The sequence below is a fragment of the Callospermophilus lateralis genome, chromosome 1, assembly GCF_048772815.1.
Source record: "Callospermophilus lateralis isolate mCalLat2 chromosome 1, mCalLat2.hap1, whole genome shotgun sequence".
NCBI classification, from domain to species: domain Eukaryota; kingdom Metazoa; phylum Chordata; class Mammalia; order Rodentia; family Sciuridae; genus Callospermophilus; species Callospermophilus lateralis.
Genome location: NC_135305.1, coordinates 55,006,899 through 55,024,432, shown reverse-complemented (window position 1 = coordinate 55,024,432; position 17,534 = coordinate 55,006,899). Strand labels below are relative to the sequence as shown.

The following is a 17,534-nucleotide window of genomic DNA, read 5'->3' as shown; positions in this document are numbered from 1 at the left end:
TGATGCAGGGGACACAGATGATTGTCCCATTTTAAGAACAGTCGTGGATTATAGCAGTGCTATTGTAGAATACACTCAATGCCTATGGCATGTGAGGTAGGGATGGCAAACCATTGCCACTGAAGTCTTCTTGGTGTCATCACCCAGAAAGAGTTCACTTAAAGGAAAGGCACTGATATAGCAGTCAGACTGTAAAGGCAGAGCAGTGGAGGACACAGTACGGTGTGTGTACAACGCTGGCAGAGTGCTGAGGACAAGGCCTGGAGCTACACAGTGGCAGGGGCCAGATCACAGCGGGGTTTGTGCTGTAGGCTGGATTCTGGGCTTTATCCACTAGGCTAAAAGGCACAGAGATGCTTTAAGCAGGAAGCCCATGCTATTAGTTTTCTTAGATTACTTTGTCAGCAGAGTGGAGGAGGCTGCACTGAAGGCAGAAAAGGTAGACAGGAGATTTGAAATCCTGAAATAGTAGCTGGAGAGAAGACACAGATAATAACATTATTTAGTAGATAACTCAATAGGACTGACTACATGCCTTATTAAATGTGTGAGGTTAAGGAAAAGGTAGTTTTACTTGTATAGCAGGTCCAAAAAAGGCAGAAAATGGAAATAAAAATGGTGGGAGATTTGGTAAGTTTGGACTTGAGTAGATAGTTAAGCAGAAATGCATCAGACAGGTTATCAGTTTTTTCGTCACTCTGACCAAATGACCCAACGAACAATTTTAGAGAAGGAAAAATATTTGGGGTTCATTGTTTCAGAGGTCTCAGTCTACAGACAGCCGGCTCCATTGCCCAAGTGGGCCCAAGGTAAGGCAGAACATCATGGCAGAAGAGTGTGGTAGAGGAAAGCAGATCAGGACACAGCCATCAGGAAGTAAAGACTTAAGCTCAGTCCCCAGGGACAAAATATATACCCCAAAGGCACAACCTTGTGATTTTCCACCTCCTTCTACCACTCACCACCTGCCTATGGTTACCACTCAAGTTAATCCATTCAGGGATTAATGTACTGATTAGGTTCAGGCTCTCATAACCCAATTGTTTCACCCCTAAACTTCCTTGCATTGTCTCACGGCATGAGCTTTTGGGGGACACTTTGTATCTAAATCATAAAAGTAGAGAGCCAGAGGTCCAGACTGGAGGCATAAATGCCCCAAGGCTTCAACAGGCAGCTCAGAGCTGAAAGTGAATGGCTGACATCAGCCAAGAAAAACATGGGGACAAGTGGAACATGCCATTTGAGATCAGACACAAGCGACTGCAGAGTCCAGAAAACACATCAGTACTGTAAAAGACAAGTAGTTTTCAAGAAATAAATTATTAGTAGTGGCAAATACAGGACAGGCCTCAGGAAAGATGAGAACCAAGTTTATCCATTTGGCAATCAGGAGGTAAGTGTTTTGTCTTAAGGGTTGAAAACTAGATGGGAGACCTAGTTTTATCTTAAATCTCATTCATTTATTCAACAGACATTTGAATGTCTACTCTGTGCTGATGCAGGGGACACAGATGATTGTCCCATTTTAGGGACAGTCGTGGATTATAGCAGTGCTATTGTAGAATACACTCAATACCTATGGCATAAACACGAGGCAAGGCAGTAATGGGGAGGAGACCAGAGCTGGTATTATAAAGGGAGTTATTATTTTTTAAGAATGCAAGAAACGGGAATATATTTATTGGCCAAAGAGGAAAGACTAGAAAGGGAGGGTTTGAAGATAAGAGTTTTCTTCCATGCTGATCTGGTAGAACTCTTCCAGCTATTCAGGAAGACCTGATCAGAATTAAACTTGTAGTCAATTCACTAAAAGCTTGTAAACATAGTAGCTAATCCATGTCAATAAAAAACCACAAAACATTCCCCAATTTGTAATAATATTATAGAATTAAAAAAAAATCAGAAAAATTGTTTTTAATTAATTATTTTTTCTAAAGAATGACTGACTTTTCTCCGGATTGAACACAAATCAATAAACCACCTTCAGGTGGGAACTGACCTCTGAGTTCATAGAGAAAAACCAAAGAGTAAGTTTGCACCCATCCTCTTCTTTCTTCTACAACAGAAGATGCACCTCCTCCATTTAAGGGCAGTCCCCCCTCTCCAGTGTTTTGGATCCTAGTTTTCTCCTCCCTCTGGAATCCAAACCATCGTAGGTCCCCTTTTGTCTTACTCTCAACAACTCCCTCTTCCCTGGGCCCTTTTCCAAGATAAAAGCAGTATCTAGAGGGGAGAGGGACACACTATTCTCCTTCTTCCTTTTATACCTGACTCACAGTTGTGTAAGGTAGCTCCTTTCTGACATTTGCCTTCTCTACTACCTAAATTGTCTCTAAGACACCAATTATTTCCAGGTGGCTAAATCCAGTAGCTGTTTTAAATTCTTCAGTCTATTTGATCTCTCAGTAGTCATCAACGCCTGAGCTGAAAAACTCTTCCTGTGGCATTTGTGACTTTACTCCTAGTTTTCCTTTCACCTCATTAGCTATTGCTTGTCAGTCTCCATTTTCTGCTCATGCTCTATCACTGAATCTTCAAGAGTTACTCATGGTTTGGTCTTTTTTTTTTTTTTTTTAATTGTAAATTGGCAGGTTTTTTCTGCACCAGAGAGTAAATTATTTTCGGCTTTGCAGGACATATTTTGTGTTGCAGCTACTCAACTCTGTCAGTGTAGCATGAAAGCAGCCAATGACCAAAACAAAATGAATGGCTTCTGGCTATGTTCCAATAAAAATATTTACAAAAATAGACAGTGGACTGGATTTGGCCTGTGGTCTGGCAACTCCTGCTCTACACTCTCCCCAGGAAGTCTCCTTTACTGTGCTTCTAATGAGCACCTATGCAAAAATCATACCTTGAGATCTTTCAGGCCCCAATCCTTTATCTCCAATCACCTACCTACTATCTAGACTTAAAATGTTTTCCAGGTATCCCAAACCTTAATAGAGGAGTTGTGCTCTTGTCTCTTAAATGTGGTATCCTCCCCCAGTGTGTTCTCCTAGTAAAAGGCACTGTTATCCCTACACCTGAGTATGGCAGAAAACAGCAATCACCCTGACACTTCCTCCTCTTTCTTCAACTGGGGAAAAGCTAAAAAAGGTCTGTAAATGGCATTACTCGAAGCACACAATCAAATTTAACATTTCACTAATAGAGCTAATCTTTATTTCCATGTTATTACATGTTTATCTTTGATGTTGAATACATATTAGAATTGATTTAACATACAACTTGGGAGAAAATTTGACATTCTCCTCTGAACGGATTAAAAAGGAATGTAAAACTACAAAATACTTGTTTAAGTGTGAGTTCTAAATTATGGTAAACAGAACAATAAATACTTTGCTAGTTTTCTCTTTCTAGTTTTCCAAGATGGATTTCATTATAAAAAATTTTCATAACAATTTATTTCAAGAAAGGAAATAAGGGACAATCATAAAAAACATTTTAAGTATAGGGTACAAATAAATTAAAGAGTCTTAACACAGAACTTCTACCTTCTAATTAAAATTATGAAATTGAGGGGGATTTGTTAATATCATTAATGTCAGCTAATGACTTAAGCCCAGGTATGTAATTTGCTTTTGTAAGAAAGAGGCTGATTTAAGGGTGACACCAAGCACAATTCTATTTGACATTCATGTTAACCATTTGGTACTCAGAATGGGCATGGCCAAATATTAAGTGCTCAGTGACAGAAATTCAGAACCAATTGATTTCAAGTAGCTCAGATAGAAGAGAATTAGTCATTCCACCTCCTGCTTTATGGTTACGTACAGACAGCTTTTAGCATTTGTTGAAAGTATCAAGACAAAGCTCCTCTAGATATTTTGAGCTACTGAAATTCAAAGAACAAAGAATATTGCCTGTAGCATAATTCCAATGTTCAACATGGACAAAATTATGGTGGTTACTGAAGTTGTTAGTGATTATAAATTCAGTTTCTTTTAATTCTCTATAAGCCCCTTAGGACATTTCTGAAGAAAGGTGTGTAGTGTCTCTAATACTATTAGTCTTTACTTAAGTACATTTTAAAAAAGTCATTAAAATTATTTTGTATCATGGGATTATAGAATGGAGACTCTTATTAAAGTGAATGATGCTTTTGTTTTCCCTTAGAATCAGCTGCAAAAAGCTATATTCTTTCTAATGTCACTTACAAAAGACACTGAATAAAATATAACTCACCTTTCATTAGATTGTTTTAGTGATAAAACATTTTCTCATCTAACTATTTAAGACAGATCATTTATGGCTTTTCAATTTTTAAAATTTCACACTTAATGTCATGTTGTTCAAGCTTTTCAACATCAGTCTTCTAGTATCAGATTCTTAAATCAGAAAGGACAAAAGAGAGAAAAACTTCATTATCAATTATTTAGCCTCTTTTCCTTGAAAATCAATATTTCTCTTAAAATGCAAGGCACCCTCCTTTTTTTAGGACATGGGCCAGAAAACTTTGTTAGTTTGTGTAAAGGCCCATATTACAAACATTTCAGGCTTTGTGAACCATTTGGTATCTATCACAACTACGCAGCTTCTGTGTAGTAGTGGGAAAGCTCTCCAATGATAGGGAATTCCAAAAAAAGGAGCAGTCTACTAAATTTGGCCTCTGAGACAGAGTTAGCAAATCCCTGCCTTAGAACAAACTTAAATATATGAGAGTCATTTCGAAGAAACTGGTCTCTAGTCAGATGCAATGACTAACTCAGAAGCCAGTGGTTAATCACTCTGAAAATTTTCATGTTGACACTTTGAATTTAGCCAACTCTGCATTTACTAACACTCAGGTCATCTGCTTTTCATTGGGGATAATTTAGCTTCATTTAAGAGCTTGTTTGAGTATTAGTTACTGAGGATTTAGTTTAAAATTAATAATGATGTCCATATAATTTAATATCCAATTTAATTTTTTAAAACCTTAATAGACTAAAAAAATTTAAAATAAGTATACTCACTATCCATTCCAGTGATTCATTTAAGACATACCAACTACAGAATATGAAAAATAAATTCAGAAGTGTAATTACTTTAAAATACACTACTTCCACTTCTGTCAATATTTTACATTTATGTATATATTCTATAGTGGAAGCAGAAATTCTCTCTAAAAACATTATCTCCTTAAAATCTTGAGATGCATATTAGAGCCACAGGCAATATCTGACATACAAAATTGCAGTACAGGCCTTTCAAATTTGGCATTTCACTGGTACAATACAATGAATAGGTATATATCTGTACAGTGCCTAGACATTCTAGTAAAAGCCATTATTTTCTTTAATGTAGAATGATTAATTCATATTCTACAAGGGGCAGTGAGGTTAGTAATTCTATAGGGTATGTCCTGACATAATTTTCAAATTGTATAATAACACAAACAACTTTGTTAAGGCCATGTTTTATTTGCTGATTAATGGACAAAAGGCAATGTAATTTATTTTCAAGTATTTTCTTGAAAGTCTGTGCTCATAAAAATCATGAAAAGTTGGAAAGACTGTTAAATCACTGAAACTTTAAATATATCTTACACAATCTTGTTTGTACAAAAATACAAGTTAAATATAAACATAAAGCAATCATGATAATTTTATGCAAATCTGTTTTATGTGATCTTTAGTTATATATAAAAGTCTCGGTTCTGTTATTTGTGAAAAGATCAATACCAGATTGAGTTACTATCTATTGGCAAAGGGCCCTAAAAAGCTTACTTTAGCAGTAATCTTTTACATGGTTATGTGCATTTCCTAGTTTGAGATCACCTAAACACTGGAAAAAGAAAAAAAAAAAAAAAAGAAGAAGAAGAAGAAAAAAAGGGCAGTATGTCCATAAACCAACAAATAATTTGGCTATAATGTATCATAAAACACAAAGAAAGCCCACACATCTGTACAATAAACATTATGTATTACATACATACAGGTGTATACATGCATGCACGCACGTACACACACACACGCACGCACGCACACACACACACACACACACACACACACGTACGCACGCACACACCCAATCATAAAACAGCCTAATGAGGTGCTGCTTCCAGTTCAATATTCAGCTGTGCATTTTTTCTTACTTCATCAAATGAATAGCTTTTTGTCACCTTCCCGTTCTTGAATACAGTATGGAGAAGATCCTGCAGAAATTAAGTTTAATGATTTTATTAATGAGACCATATTGTAAAATATTTGAATCATGCTGTGATGAATTTATCTAGATACACAGAGATGTTGATGGTGTTCAAATTACAATTTAAAGATTGCTACGATGTTACATTCTTAAGCCAGTTTTCTTAAAAAGAAAACCAAAAAAACTCGGTTCATCAATTTTTTTTTTCTTTTGGCACATGAGTCTGGCTGCCTAAGAGAACCATGAATGTCACTGATAATCATTACTGACAGTACACAAAGGAAAGCCTGATACTACCAAACCCTTCTCTTGTTCCTGCCCAACCAACAGACTGAAAACTAGCAATCCAGAAGTTTAATAAATTGATTAGTTACTGAATTCTGGCCTGAAAAAAATAAAAATCAAACCCGAAGCAAAAACAACAAAAATCAGGTGTGTGTATATATATATATTTATCTCATGTATAGATGACTGAGTTTAAGACTCTCAGGTACTCTCAAGACACTGACAAATGCATTCACTGGACACAGACCCTGGTGAAAATGATGACTAAATTCATTCGGGTCTGATAAAGCCATTCCTGCCTAAGGAGTTATCTCTCTCTAATCTGAATTTTCCCTGAAGGCACAGGATATTATATAGTAACTTTCAAATTATACTGCTCTAGCATTTTCTTTCATAAATTTAAATAGAACCTATCAGGGAATGCTGATTCCTATTATTAAAAATGCATGGATGGTTATAAATAGATAAAAACTTCAGATGTTCTAGTGCATCATTCACACACTCATGGTTTTACTTAGTCTAAGTTACAAGTGACTAGTTCATTTGGATAGACTAATTAAGCAAAATCTTGGTAGCTATAAAACCCAAAGAATTGACTATAGGCTATATATAAAGGAATCGAATTCTAAGTTTGATATACAAATCTGTATTTTTTTTCCTTAAAGTTATTTCATAGTTCTGGCTTAAAACCTATAAAAATATAATAAAAGTATCATGTGATAAGCAGCAAATTTGACACAATATAAAGAATCATAGCAGTAGTGCATTTATATTTAGTATCAACTATTCTGAGAATATGAATATTCACAAGTAGTTTCCTTCTAAAAATGAGGTTTTAAAAAATCTAGTGGCTTAAAACCCAGAACATTTATAACTTTGCAGTACACAAATATAAATGTACTTTTGTATGCTAAAAGTCATCAGATCAGATCATGTAGACTACTTTAGCACATTATAAAATTTTCCCATTTGGTGAACAGGAGTCAGAAAACTATCAGAAAACTTGGTTTAAGGAGTCACCATTTATTAGCTATGTAGTCTGAATCAACTTACTGCTTTCACATTTTACCCTACTAAGGTAACACAGCTTGCCTTTTTCAGCTCCTACAGTTGCTATGTGAGTTGAGTCAGACTAAAGAAAATCATCTGAGCTGGATACTATTAAGTTTAAAAAACAAAAATTACTTTAAAAAACATTTTAAAATTTGAATAGCCCCTCCATTATCTATTAAAATTACCAACACTTCACTATAATGCAAATAGCTTTGACAAGTCTAAGAATAGCATCCTTTTAAGTATTATTCAGAAATGATTCACTATTGACAGTAGGATTAAGACCAAATAAACACAAGCTTGTTAAAGGTTATCAATCACTACCATGATGCTGGCCAATACGTGAAAAAACTCTCAATTACTTAAATGTCACAGACTGCTGTGAAAACAATTTAACAAAAATTAATCTTATTAATTTGGAGAGCCAATCAACTAATGTTAAAAAAAAATCAGTACAGATACATACGTGACCATATTCCTCAAGATCTCCTTTTCCTTCCTCAAGTGTAACAAAATTCCCTGCTGGTGTCCTATGTAAAGATAATCGGCCCTTTTTGGACCTTTTGTTGGGATCAGCAACTGGGTCCTTGAAGACATTAATCTGCAGTATACATTAAGAAAACGAAGACTAATCAGAAATGTCTATCAAACTTTCACTTAAGACAGTGCTTGTTAGTGTGTTCTGAAGGATAGTCATCTGTTAGGAAAAAAGGTATGAAAAGAGTCCAAATCTAATATATCCTTTCTTACCACTAGAAAAAATGACAGTTAATATATCTTTAGAATTCTTAACATGTGACCCTTATATTACAAATCATTTTTAAACTGATGCTAAATATAGCATACACATGCTATTGAAAAATATTCAACCATGTCACCCTCACCCCAAACACACACACACACACACACACACACACACACACACACATTTATGTACTCTATTTGTAAGTTCTTTGGAGAATGATCTAGGATATTACCAAGGTAAAGGCTTTCCTACTTTATAACCTTCCCCTTGTTGCTTTTTGCGTTACCTGGTTAATGGCAAAAACAAAAATATTAGAACAGAGTGTTTGTTTTGTGATGAGAAAGACAGGAGGCAAAATATAATAGATGCAAACAGCAATGGCAGTAGAATGAGAAGCAACAGATAAGCCAACCCCAAAAACCCTGATGGAAAGGAGTACACAGGGAACCAACTCAGGTCTTCTTCAGAGTTTTTAGCTTCCCCAACCCATTGCTCCACAGACTCCCCAGCCCTCAAGAAGCTATGGAATACTAGGGAGATGATTGTTCAGTTGTTGGCTACCAAACAAGATTATATCAAAACCAGAATCTCCTAAAAGGGTGCTGACAGTGATTACACACTTGCTTATCCTTAATATATTGTGGCCAGATTAGCTGACATTCCCAAATACAGTCAAATTCTTGATCCAAAAGTATATAGTAAAGCAGAGAGAAATGACTGATCTGCATTTTCTCTTAAACAATCTTACATGTTATTGTTCCTTCTTTTTCCAAGTCTCTTTTGTTCTCCTTTGTCATGTTATTACCTAATGTTAGTACCTGACAATATATTAAAAGTTCAGGAACATATATCCTTTTGGACTATTCCATTCAAAAACTGTTCTCTGCCTAGCTACATTAAAAAGGTGATAACAAAGGAATAAAAGTTGAAGAACATACCCCAAGGCCATTAGTTACAACATAGCTACACTTGAAAGAACAATTCAAGAGATCTCTTGTTAACTTCTGTAGCAAAGCTCCACCAGAACCAAAGGAAACATTTTCAATACTCCACTTTTTTTGTTTCATGCCTTCTACGATCTAGAAGATTAAAAATAAACAAATAAAAACCTAAGCAATTTAGAAGAGATTATTTCCAAAGAACAATGTTAATGAATGAAGCATCCTAGAACAGTTTTGAAAGTCAACAATTAGATAAGAATAAGGTCTAGATAGTTATTTTCCATATCCTCTTTAAAGACCTGCCCGCCCCCCTCCCCCAAAGGCTGCCAAGGCTGCCTAAGATGAATATGAGCCGGGGGGGGGGGGGGGGGGGGGGGGGGGGGGGGGGGGGGGGGGAATTTCATCTACAGTTTGTGAATCTGTGTTGTTGCTGTCATTGTGGGGGTGAGAAAACTGGCTATAAATATCTTCAGTTAACCAAATGATCATCTCTCATCCACTTCAAGTTATTCGCCCAGATGCCAGCCACAAAAGCCCTGGTACCAAACGTTTGTCTCAAATTACTGGACTCTGGGAATGACTCTAATCATCACAACACATTGTGTTACTGAATGTCATACGTTAAATTAATAGCTACTGGTGGTAAAAGAGTACTCTCCTACACAAACAGTTGTGATATCAACAGAATAATTCACCCTGGCTGGAGCTCCAGTATCATAAACAAAATTATAAACTGATGCTATAGGTATTAATATTGGATCATTTTGGGGAGAATGATTATCTAGTTAGCTAGAGAGACCTGCATGACATTCACTTCTGGTGGTTAAAACAGTTCTTTTAAGGGACAAATAAATTTAAAATTGCATTAAAAATTTGTTTCTTGTTAATATCATCTCTTCCGAATAGGGTTTATTTACATAGCATCTGCCCTCTTTAACAAATCCCATGACTTTTATAATAGAAGGCAGCAAGTGAAATTTAGTAACCATTCCTTTAATCTCATGAAAATAGCCAAAGTTGTAGTAAATGGAAGGGTTAGTTCTGTTTTATTTAAAAAGAACTTTCAAAAGTGATCAGAAAGCCAGAATCAAGTTTAATAGCTTTATATGGATTATTAAAACAAATCTACCACATTCCCCTGAATTATCAAGTCTGAAACTGACTTTGTTTTTGATTTTGCAAAGACCAAAAATAATCCAAGCACACCTTTAACAAACCTACATTAAGAAATGAAACTTCATTTAAAAATTCCAACCCATCTAAATTCTCCTTTTTTTATGTACTAGAAGAATATAGTTTTCAATTAGAAGAATCAAGATGGAAATATACACAATTTAAAGTGATTCTTTAGGCTGTGCACAAATCCAATCTCGTTGTCTTTATTACTGTATACAAACCCAAAAAAGTACTTAAGCCCCTGAATTCATATTTATTTTTCACTGAGATGGCTATGAACAAAGAGAATTTTAGTACGGGAAAAATGCAAAGAGTAGAGCAGAAAGAGGGAGGAAAAGAAAAGGAAACAGGCAGATAAAGGGTAAAATGGTTTTAATAAAATATGGAGAAAAATTAGTTTCAGATCTGTCCCCTGATTTTACTGTGTTCCAGAAGCACAATGATGAGGAAATGACAAAAAATAGCATCATCTAATATCACTATATTTCAGGTCAAGTTTCTTCACCAAAAGTTATAAAAATTAAATGATTTGGTGCTAAAGTTAATTTTTCTGTTAATGTGAAATTATAACTGGGGAAAAATTACTATTTGAACAGATTTACACAAACAGGAAACCTGATTAGAAATGAATTGACAAGATACCACTCTTAAGATACTAATCTTTTGTTGAATATATTTTCTTGTTTCATATACAAGGTATCTAACTTAACTAAAGTCATTATGCCATTAGGATTTAATTATTTTTTTCTCATCATGACCATGCAGCTGAATCATGTGTTACAATGTGCAAGTGCTTTTGTAATATTTTATGTGTATATGTTTGAAATATATTATATATATATTTTTATATAATTAAAAAATAATTTGTTCATAAGTTTACATAAAATCAATGTTTTCTATTAAGTCTCTGAACCAAAATTGCAAGGCTTGGAAATTACAATGAATGTAGAGAAAAGAGTTCCAAAAGAAGAATAATAGGATAGCTAATGGGGAACAAAGAAAAAAATGTTGACCTATGCATAAAATAATAAGATATCATGAGCCTGGGAAGGAAAATGTTTAAAATATGTTAACTTCAGAAAAATATTCCTCTTGGCAACTCAGAATTCAATATTATTTTAATATCATTAGTGAACCACTCCAATGGAGAGATTCAATGACACCAAGTCGAGAATGAATCCCTAACTGAAACCAACAGAGAAGATGAGTACTTAGTATTCTGGCCAATACAAAAGAGATTTTGCCTCTTTTCCTAAATAAGCAGATTCATTTTGGCACACAGTGGAACACAGGGGGCTGGATGACACAAGAGTAAATAGCAAAGTCTCAAGAGTGAGGCAGATGGTCAAGAAGAGAAAGGAGTTGTTTCAAATAAAGCAGATTTTTCATTTGTCAAAATTCAGGTATCTAATTCAGCATATGTACAAAGCAAAACTGCTAGATGAATTCTTGCTTCTAAAAACAGGAAACACCTCCAATATGAAGAAATCAAGTATTATTTTTTAAGTCACGCCACAAGCCAAGTTTCTTTATTTTTCTTATATCCCACGAACACTTTTGTATTGACACAAATCTACTGAATTCTAACTTCTGTTTAAGGTTTCAACAATGTCAGAGTATCTCAGTTTTCTTGTTCATCTAGTTTAAAAAAAAAGAAAGTTTTTAAGCTGATTCTCTAATTTGTTTAAAAAGCAAGGGGGAAGAAGAAATGGGAAAGCCAAAAAGCTTTGATTTTTAGAGGGAAGTTCAAGGTTTCCTGATTACAAAACCCAGCTTAAACAGATGACTATCAGAAGGATGAGGGGGAGGTGTAGGCAATGGGAAGAGCCCCTAGCTAACAGATTTTTTAAATGGGTTATAGAACATTGCCCATGTTCCTTCACTGGAAGGGGGAGAAGCATGTGTGAAGGTACTTGCTAGGGTGTCTCCAAGGCAGGTATGATTAATAGTACTTAACCGCCACTGGGACAAGTACCTGTCAGTTCAAATGAAGGAAGGGGACAACAGCAATTAAATGTGCTGGTGGGGATCTCTATATTCAAAGTTTTCTACTGCAGACTTTCTTGTACATCTCCCTCCATCTTTTCACATAAAAACTTCTAATGTCTTAATGCTCAATGTCTTAGGAAAGCTGAGGGAGTTCCCACCTTTTTTGAGCAATTTTGGGAGAGGTGGTGGAAGAAACTTCATTTCTGTTATTGTGAGGAAGATCAATTAGACTCCTTACTTTGGAATTCTTAATACACACCTCCACAGAAATACAGTTTGTTATACATCACAGCTCTCATTTTTCAAATTAATCTTTGGAAAACTTTATAATTCACATTCTGACCCTATTCTACCCACACCAAACTCTTTAAAACAGAAAAATCCTCCAATAACTTAAGCTACACATCGTATACCACCCAAGACTGGAAGACATCAAAATGTCAGATTTATGGTAGTATACAGTCCACATTATGTTCTTAGTGAGAGTCTTAATTTTTATGGAGTACTAGGGTATTAGTTTAAATTATAGCTCCTAAGCTTATTTAATGAAACGAAGAGGCAAAAGTTAAGTAACACAATAGTTGATTGCATTTAATAATAACAGTGATGATAATCAATCCTTAATTTAGAAGAGATGACAAACCATTTCATAATTTCTGAAAAAAAAAGCACCTATTAATATCATTTAAGTTTTATATTGTTAAGGAAGGAGCAGCTCCCTTCTATTAAAACCAGACTTTATGAAAACAATCAAAAACTTTTGTTTTATACTACAAGGAATATTCCTGGACCGACAGTGATAAAGTCTTTAGAATCACTATCCAGGGTGGCCAATGAGGACTAGAAGAGTACGTACACTTCGACTGGTATTTCTATATTTTAAGCTACTGTTACTCCTAAACTTCAGGAAATGCACAGAAAAGACATATACCACCATAAACACTTAAATAAGACTTATAATTATATTTAAACTAACATGTTTATCAAACAAATACAAAGTTTAATTATAAGGATTTCCTTACTGGAACACCTACCTCTTGTAAGGTGTTAATATCTACTCCATCCCCTTGGATAACTCTAAGATAAGGTGGCAGCAACTTGTAGCCCTTTGAGTTCTCAGTAACAGGAAACTTCTTACCTAAAATATCCAAAACCTGTATGAAAAAACACATGCAACAAAAATAACTGAAACTGAAAAAAAAGTATAAAAACTTTTCAAAGTTAAAATGATTTTCTTTGTTAGACAATCTTGAGAATATAAAAATTAATTCAACTTCTTAAAAAGTTTATAAAGATTTATAAAATTTGATCCCAATTTCTTTTAATCACATTAGAAAGAGGTATGTTATTTCCATCATAAAGTGTTTAAAACAGTTTTCTTCCTTTATATCTTTTCAAATTACAAAGATTCAAGGAAGAAAATCCTTATTATTAGATTAAAACAAATATTTTAAAGAAGTATGTAAAGCATGATTCAACAAACTCATGATTATACATTTGATTCAGCCCTTGTCCTCCATACTATGCTAAGATGTTAGAAAGAATGAATATATACTCCCATTATTTGGCTAGGCAATGCAAGCACTTGGCTCTTTTCTGTGAATTTTTGAAATCATATACCAATGAGAGTAGAGACATATATATTATATTTTATTCTGCTTGTGTCCAAGTTTTGTTTGGCTTAATTTTGTTTGATGTAACTCAAATATAAATCCATTTGAATTACAAAGTTCAAAGAAATTGTGACAGACAAAGTTGGAAATGAAGCATATAAATGCACAGTTTCTCTCAGGTTCTCCTTTCCTCTATTAAAGCTAAATCGCATAATATAGGCCAACTATCCTACTCATTCATTAACTATTCAAAGTTTTGTAGCAGTTGAAATACTTAAAAACAGATTAAAATCTCTTGGAAAACTTGGTCAGAGATAGAAAATACATACAAGGCAGCCCCTCCCATCCCTTCTTTTTCTTAAATGAACTGATTTAAATATCCTGATAATGAGAAAATTCCAAATAGATAACTGTGTGTGTGTGTGTGTGTGTGTGTGTGTGTGTACCGGGGATCGAACTCAGGGGTACTTGATCACTGAGCCACATCCCCAGCCCTATTTTATATTTTATTTAGAAACAGGGTCTCACTGAGTTGCTTAGTGCCTTGCTTTCTGGATTTGTACTCGCAATCCTCCTGCCTCAGCCTCCTGAGCTGCTGAGATTAGAGGCACACATCACCTCACCCAGCTCAATCTATTCTATAACTAGTTGTGTACATTTTTACTATGTAATAAAAAGGTCAAGCCCCATTTGGCTTGCTAAAACCAAATATTTCAGGCTAAGACAAGACTTTCAGAGTGGCTTATCATTTAATAGAAAAAGGCCTCCTTGTAGCTAAGTCCCCTCTTCACAAGGGGTAATTTATCATATGTTCATTAGCTGAGAAAGTGAGAAAGTAGGAAAGCTGCAGTCAAAAGACCTATAGTGGATCCTTGCTCCTTATTTTTCATGTTGTGTGACCTTGAGCAAGTCACTTTAACTCTAAGCCTCTGTTTCTTCTTTTATAACAGAGAAAATAATGTTTATTATAGGGCTTTTGATGTGATTAAATGACACATCTTAATGTAAGGCACCTATCTCCTACAACATTTTTCTAGTAGGAGGCATTTATTAATCCTGCTCTTATTAGTGCTTTTTGAAAGCAATCAAGTCCTAAACACTGGAAGAAAAAAAAAAAAAAGCAATATCGCTGTATTATCAGCAGTATTGCAAAAGAATTACTACTGGAAAAGTAATTTTAAATCATATTTATTCCACATCACCCTGCACATATTTCTCACAACAACTTCAAAGGTAAAACAATGATTTGAGATAAAACAAAGAAACCAAACACTTGGTGCCCAAAATACATGATTACAATGGTAATGCCATTAACTGAATTTGAAGGTACACAGGAAAGAAATGAGTAACTACTTGATAGTATAAAATTCAACAGTAACTACTTGATAGTATAAAAGTAACCCATAACTCTTGGTATCCTTTCTCTGTTATTATTGTGTGACCTTGGGCAGATCTATTACTCTCTCTGGGCTGTAATTCTTAAAAAAAAAAAAAAAAAAAAAGGAGACGGATCCATAAAGCTCTGAAATGATGTGTGTATAAATTAAATTAAAAGTAGTGTTGATGCAGTTGGTCTACAGGCATTTTAATGATCAAGTTACATATTAAAATTTACCTTTAATACAGTGTCAAGAGGATTTCCAGAATCAGGTCTGATTATTAGTGGTGCCTCTGTACTTCTTGATACTATTAAATGTCTTAGATCTTCACCCCATATTTTTTCACACGCATTATAAATGTCATAGCTATCGCTGACCACAGATACAGGCACTGATGAAAACTGTGTTACTATATGTTCAAAAGCATCTTTTTCATGGTCTTTCCCCCAAGCTGTTATGGTACTAGAAAACAAAATGAAAATACAGATTTACTTAGCAACACATTATCTACTCCTGAAGCACCATTAACCATATCTTATGTTTACTGTCTACATCAACAACACCACAGAGAAGGTGAGGGATTTAATTTATGAATGCATGTCATAAGGTAAATGTAATATTTGGGACAGATTTTCTCTTGGCCAATTTGTTTTCAGCAATTTCAAGTAACCTTATTTGGTTTTAGTAGTTATTAAGTTACTGGTTCTTAAGTCATATTCAACCAAATTAAAAACTTTTTGTTGTTGTTGTTTTTGGGGGGGGGGGTTGTTGGTATTCCTCAATCTATTCTTTAAAATCAGTAAGTTAAAAAGTCCTTGCTAAATGTCCTCCATACTTTATGCCAAGATATTACAAAGAATGAATACATACTTCCATTATTTTGCTATCAATGCAAGCACTTGGCCCTCTTCCATGAAGTTTTGAAACTACCAATGATAGTAGGAACATTTTTTTTAACGTTTCAAAATCTTATATTTAGAGGCACTTATTCTGTAAGTTTCATACATACAGTCAACTAACTGTTGTATCTTCAAATGGGCAGTTAACAGGCAGTCATTTATTTCGCTTACAGATTATCTATTACTAATTAATACATGCCCAAGGAACAAGAATTTTAATGTTTATTTGGGGCAAAACATAATTAAGATGGTAAATAAAGAATGAGAGTTTCATACCATTGGGCAAGAATGACTAGCATGATTTTTTTGCAATTTCCTCAGTAATGGTTTTTATTGAATAGACTTAATAACTCATATATAATTATAAACATTTGATGCTTGATATATAATTTTAAGAATTCTTAAACAGAATTTAGTAATAAATTTGAAAATATTATTTCCAGTTTCTTATGTCAGTCAATTTTTTTTTTCCTTTCTAATTTTCTAGTCTTGGTGACTCTCCCTGTTCTCTCTCTCTCTCTTTTTTTTAATCTGTTCTCTTCAGTGAAATAATAGAAAGTGTGAAAGCTTATTCATTATACAGCCTGTATAAGTATAAATTTGCCTTAAAACTGTTTAAAGAGCTATACTAATTTAAATTTGCAATTGCCATTTTATATAATTCTTTTTCTAAAGGACTGGAAATTAGCATTTTTTTCACATACTGTTAGTAGTAAGCTGGGAGTAGCTGAGTGCAGGCCCATATCAGGACTATGAAGACCTAGCTACCCAGAGACTAGTCTTGTCTGAAGTTAATTAAGGGCCCATTTATATAAAAATTATTTAATAGTGAACACTCTCAGAAACTACAGAGGCTGTCAGTTGCTATGATGTTAGCTGTCTACTTCATGCAAGCAACTGAAGGCTAAAGAGAAAAGTAAGATATTCAGAATGCTACTGTCCTCTTTCTGAGAGAATTCAGCTCAATAAACACCAACTCTAATGTAAGTATAAACCTGCAGTTAGAGGTCATTGCTTATTCAGATACTGTTCTCTAAAGTTATATCAATACAGTCATCTAACTCTGCTACTAATGATGCGTACCATGTCTAACAAACAACTGACTTTTATTCCTCATGTTACTTGCTTTCTCCATGGTACGTGAACATCCCAGAAGCATTCTTTCCCCTGACTTCAATGATATCTCTCACATTTAATTTTTTCCCATTTCTATGATTCTTTTTTAATTTCTCCCAGATATTTGTGTTCCCCTTCCACTTGACCTGTCAAATGTTAGTACTTTCCAAGGTTCTGACTCAGGCGCTTGTGTTCCTCTGCAATAT

At 34.4% G+C, this 17,534-nt stretch overlaps 1 protein-coding gene across 4 annotated transcripts in view; it reads right to left on the bottom strand.

Moving 5' to 3' along the window:
- Nucleotides 1-17,534, bottom strand: part of Nampt (nicotinamide phosphoribosyltransferase) — a 41,875-nt gene that overhangs the window by 1,255 nt on the left and 23,086 nt on the right. The window contains exons 7-12 of one of the 4 annotated variants that reach the window (XM_076834648.2): nt 15,550-15,775; nt 13,356-13,475; nt 9,154-9,294; nt 7,937-8,071; nt 6,080-6,139; nt 3,136-4,331 (exon numbers count right to left, since the gene is read on the bottom strand). In XM_076834648.2, the coding sequence (XP_076690763.1) occupies nt 4,311-4,331; nt 6,080-6,139; nt 7,937-8,071; nt 9,154-9,294; nt 13,356-13,475; nt 15,550-15,775 (703 nt within the window). In that variant the 3' untranslated portion in view covers nt 3,136-4,310. Of the gene's footprint in view, nt 1-3,135; nt 6,140-7,936; nt 8,072-9,153; nt 9,295-13,355; nt 13,476-15,549; nt 15,776-17,534 lie in introns of those variants that run through there. The other 3 variants (XM_077110579.1, XM_076834639.2, XM_076834657.2) reach the window with 3 other exon arrangements.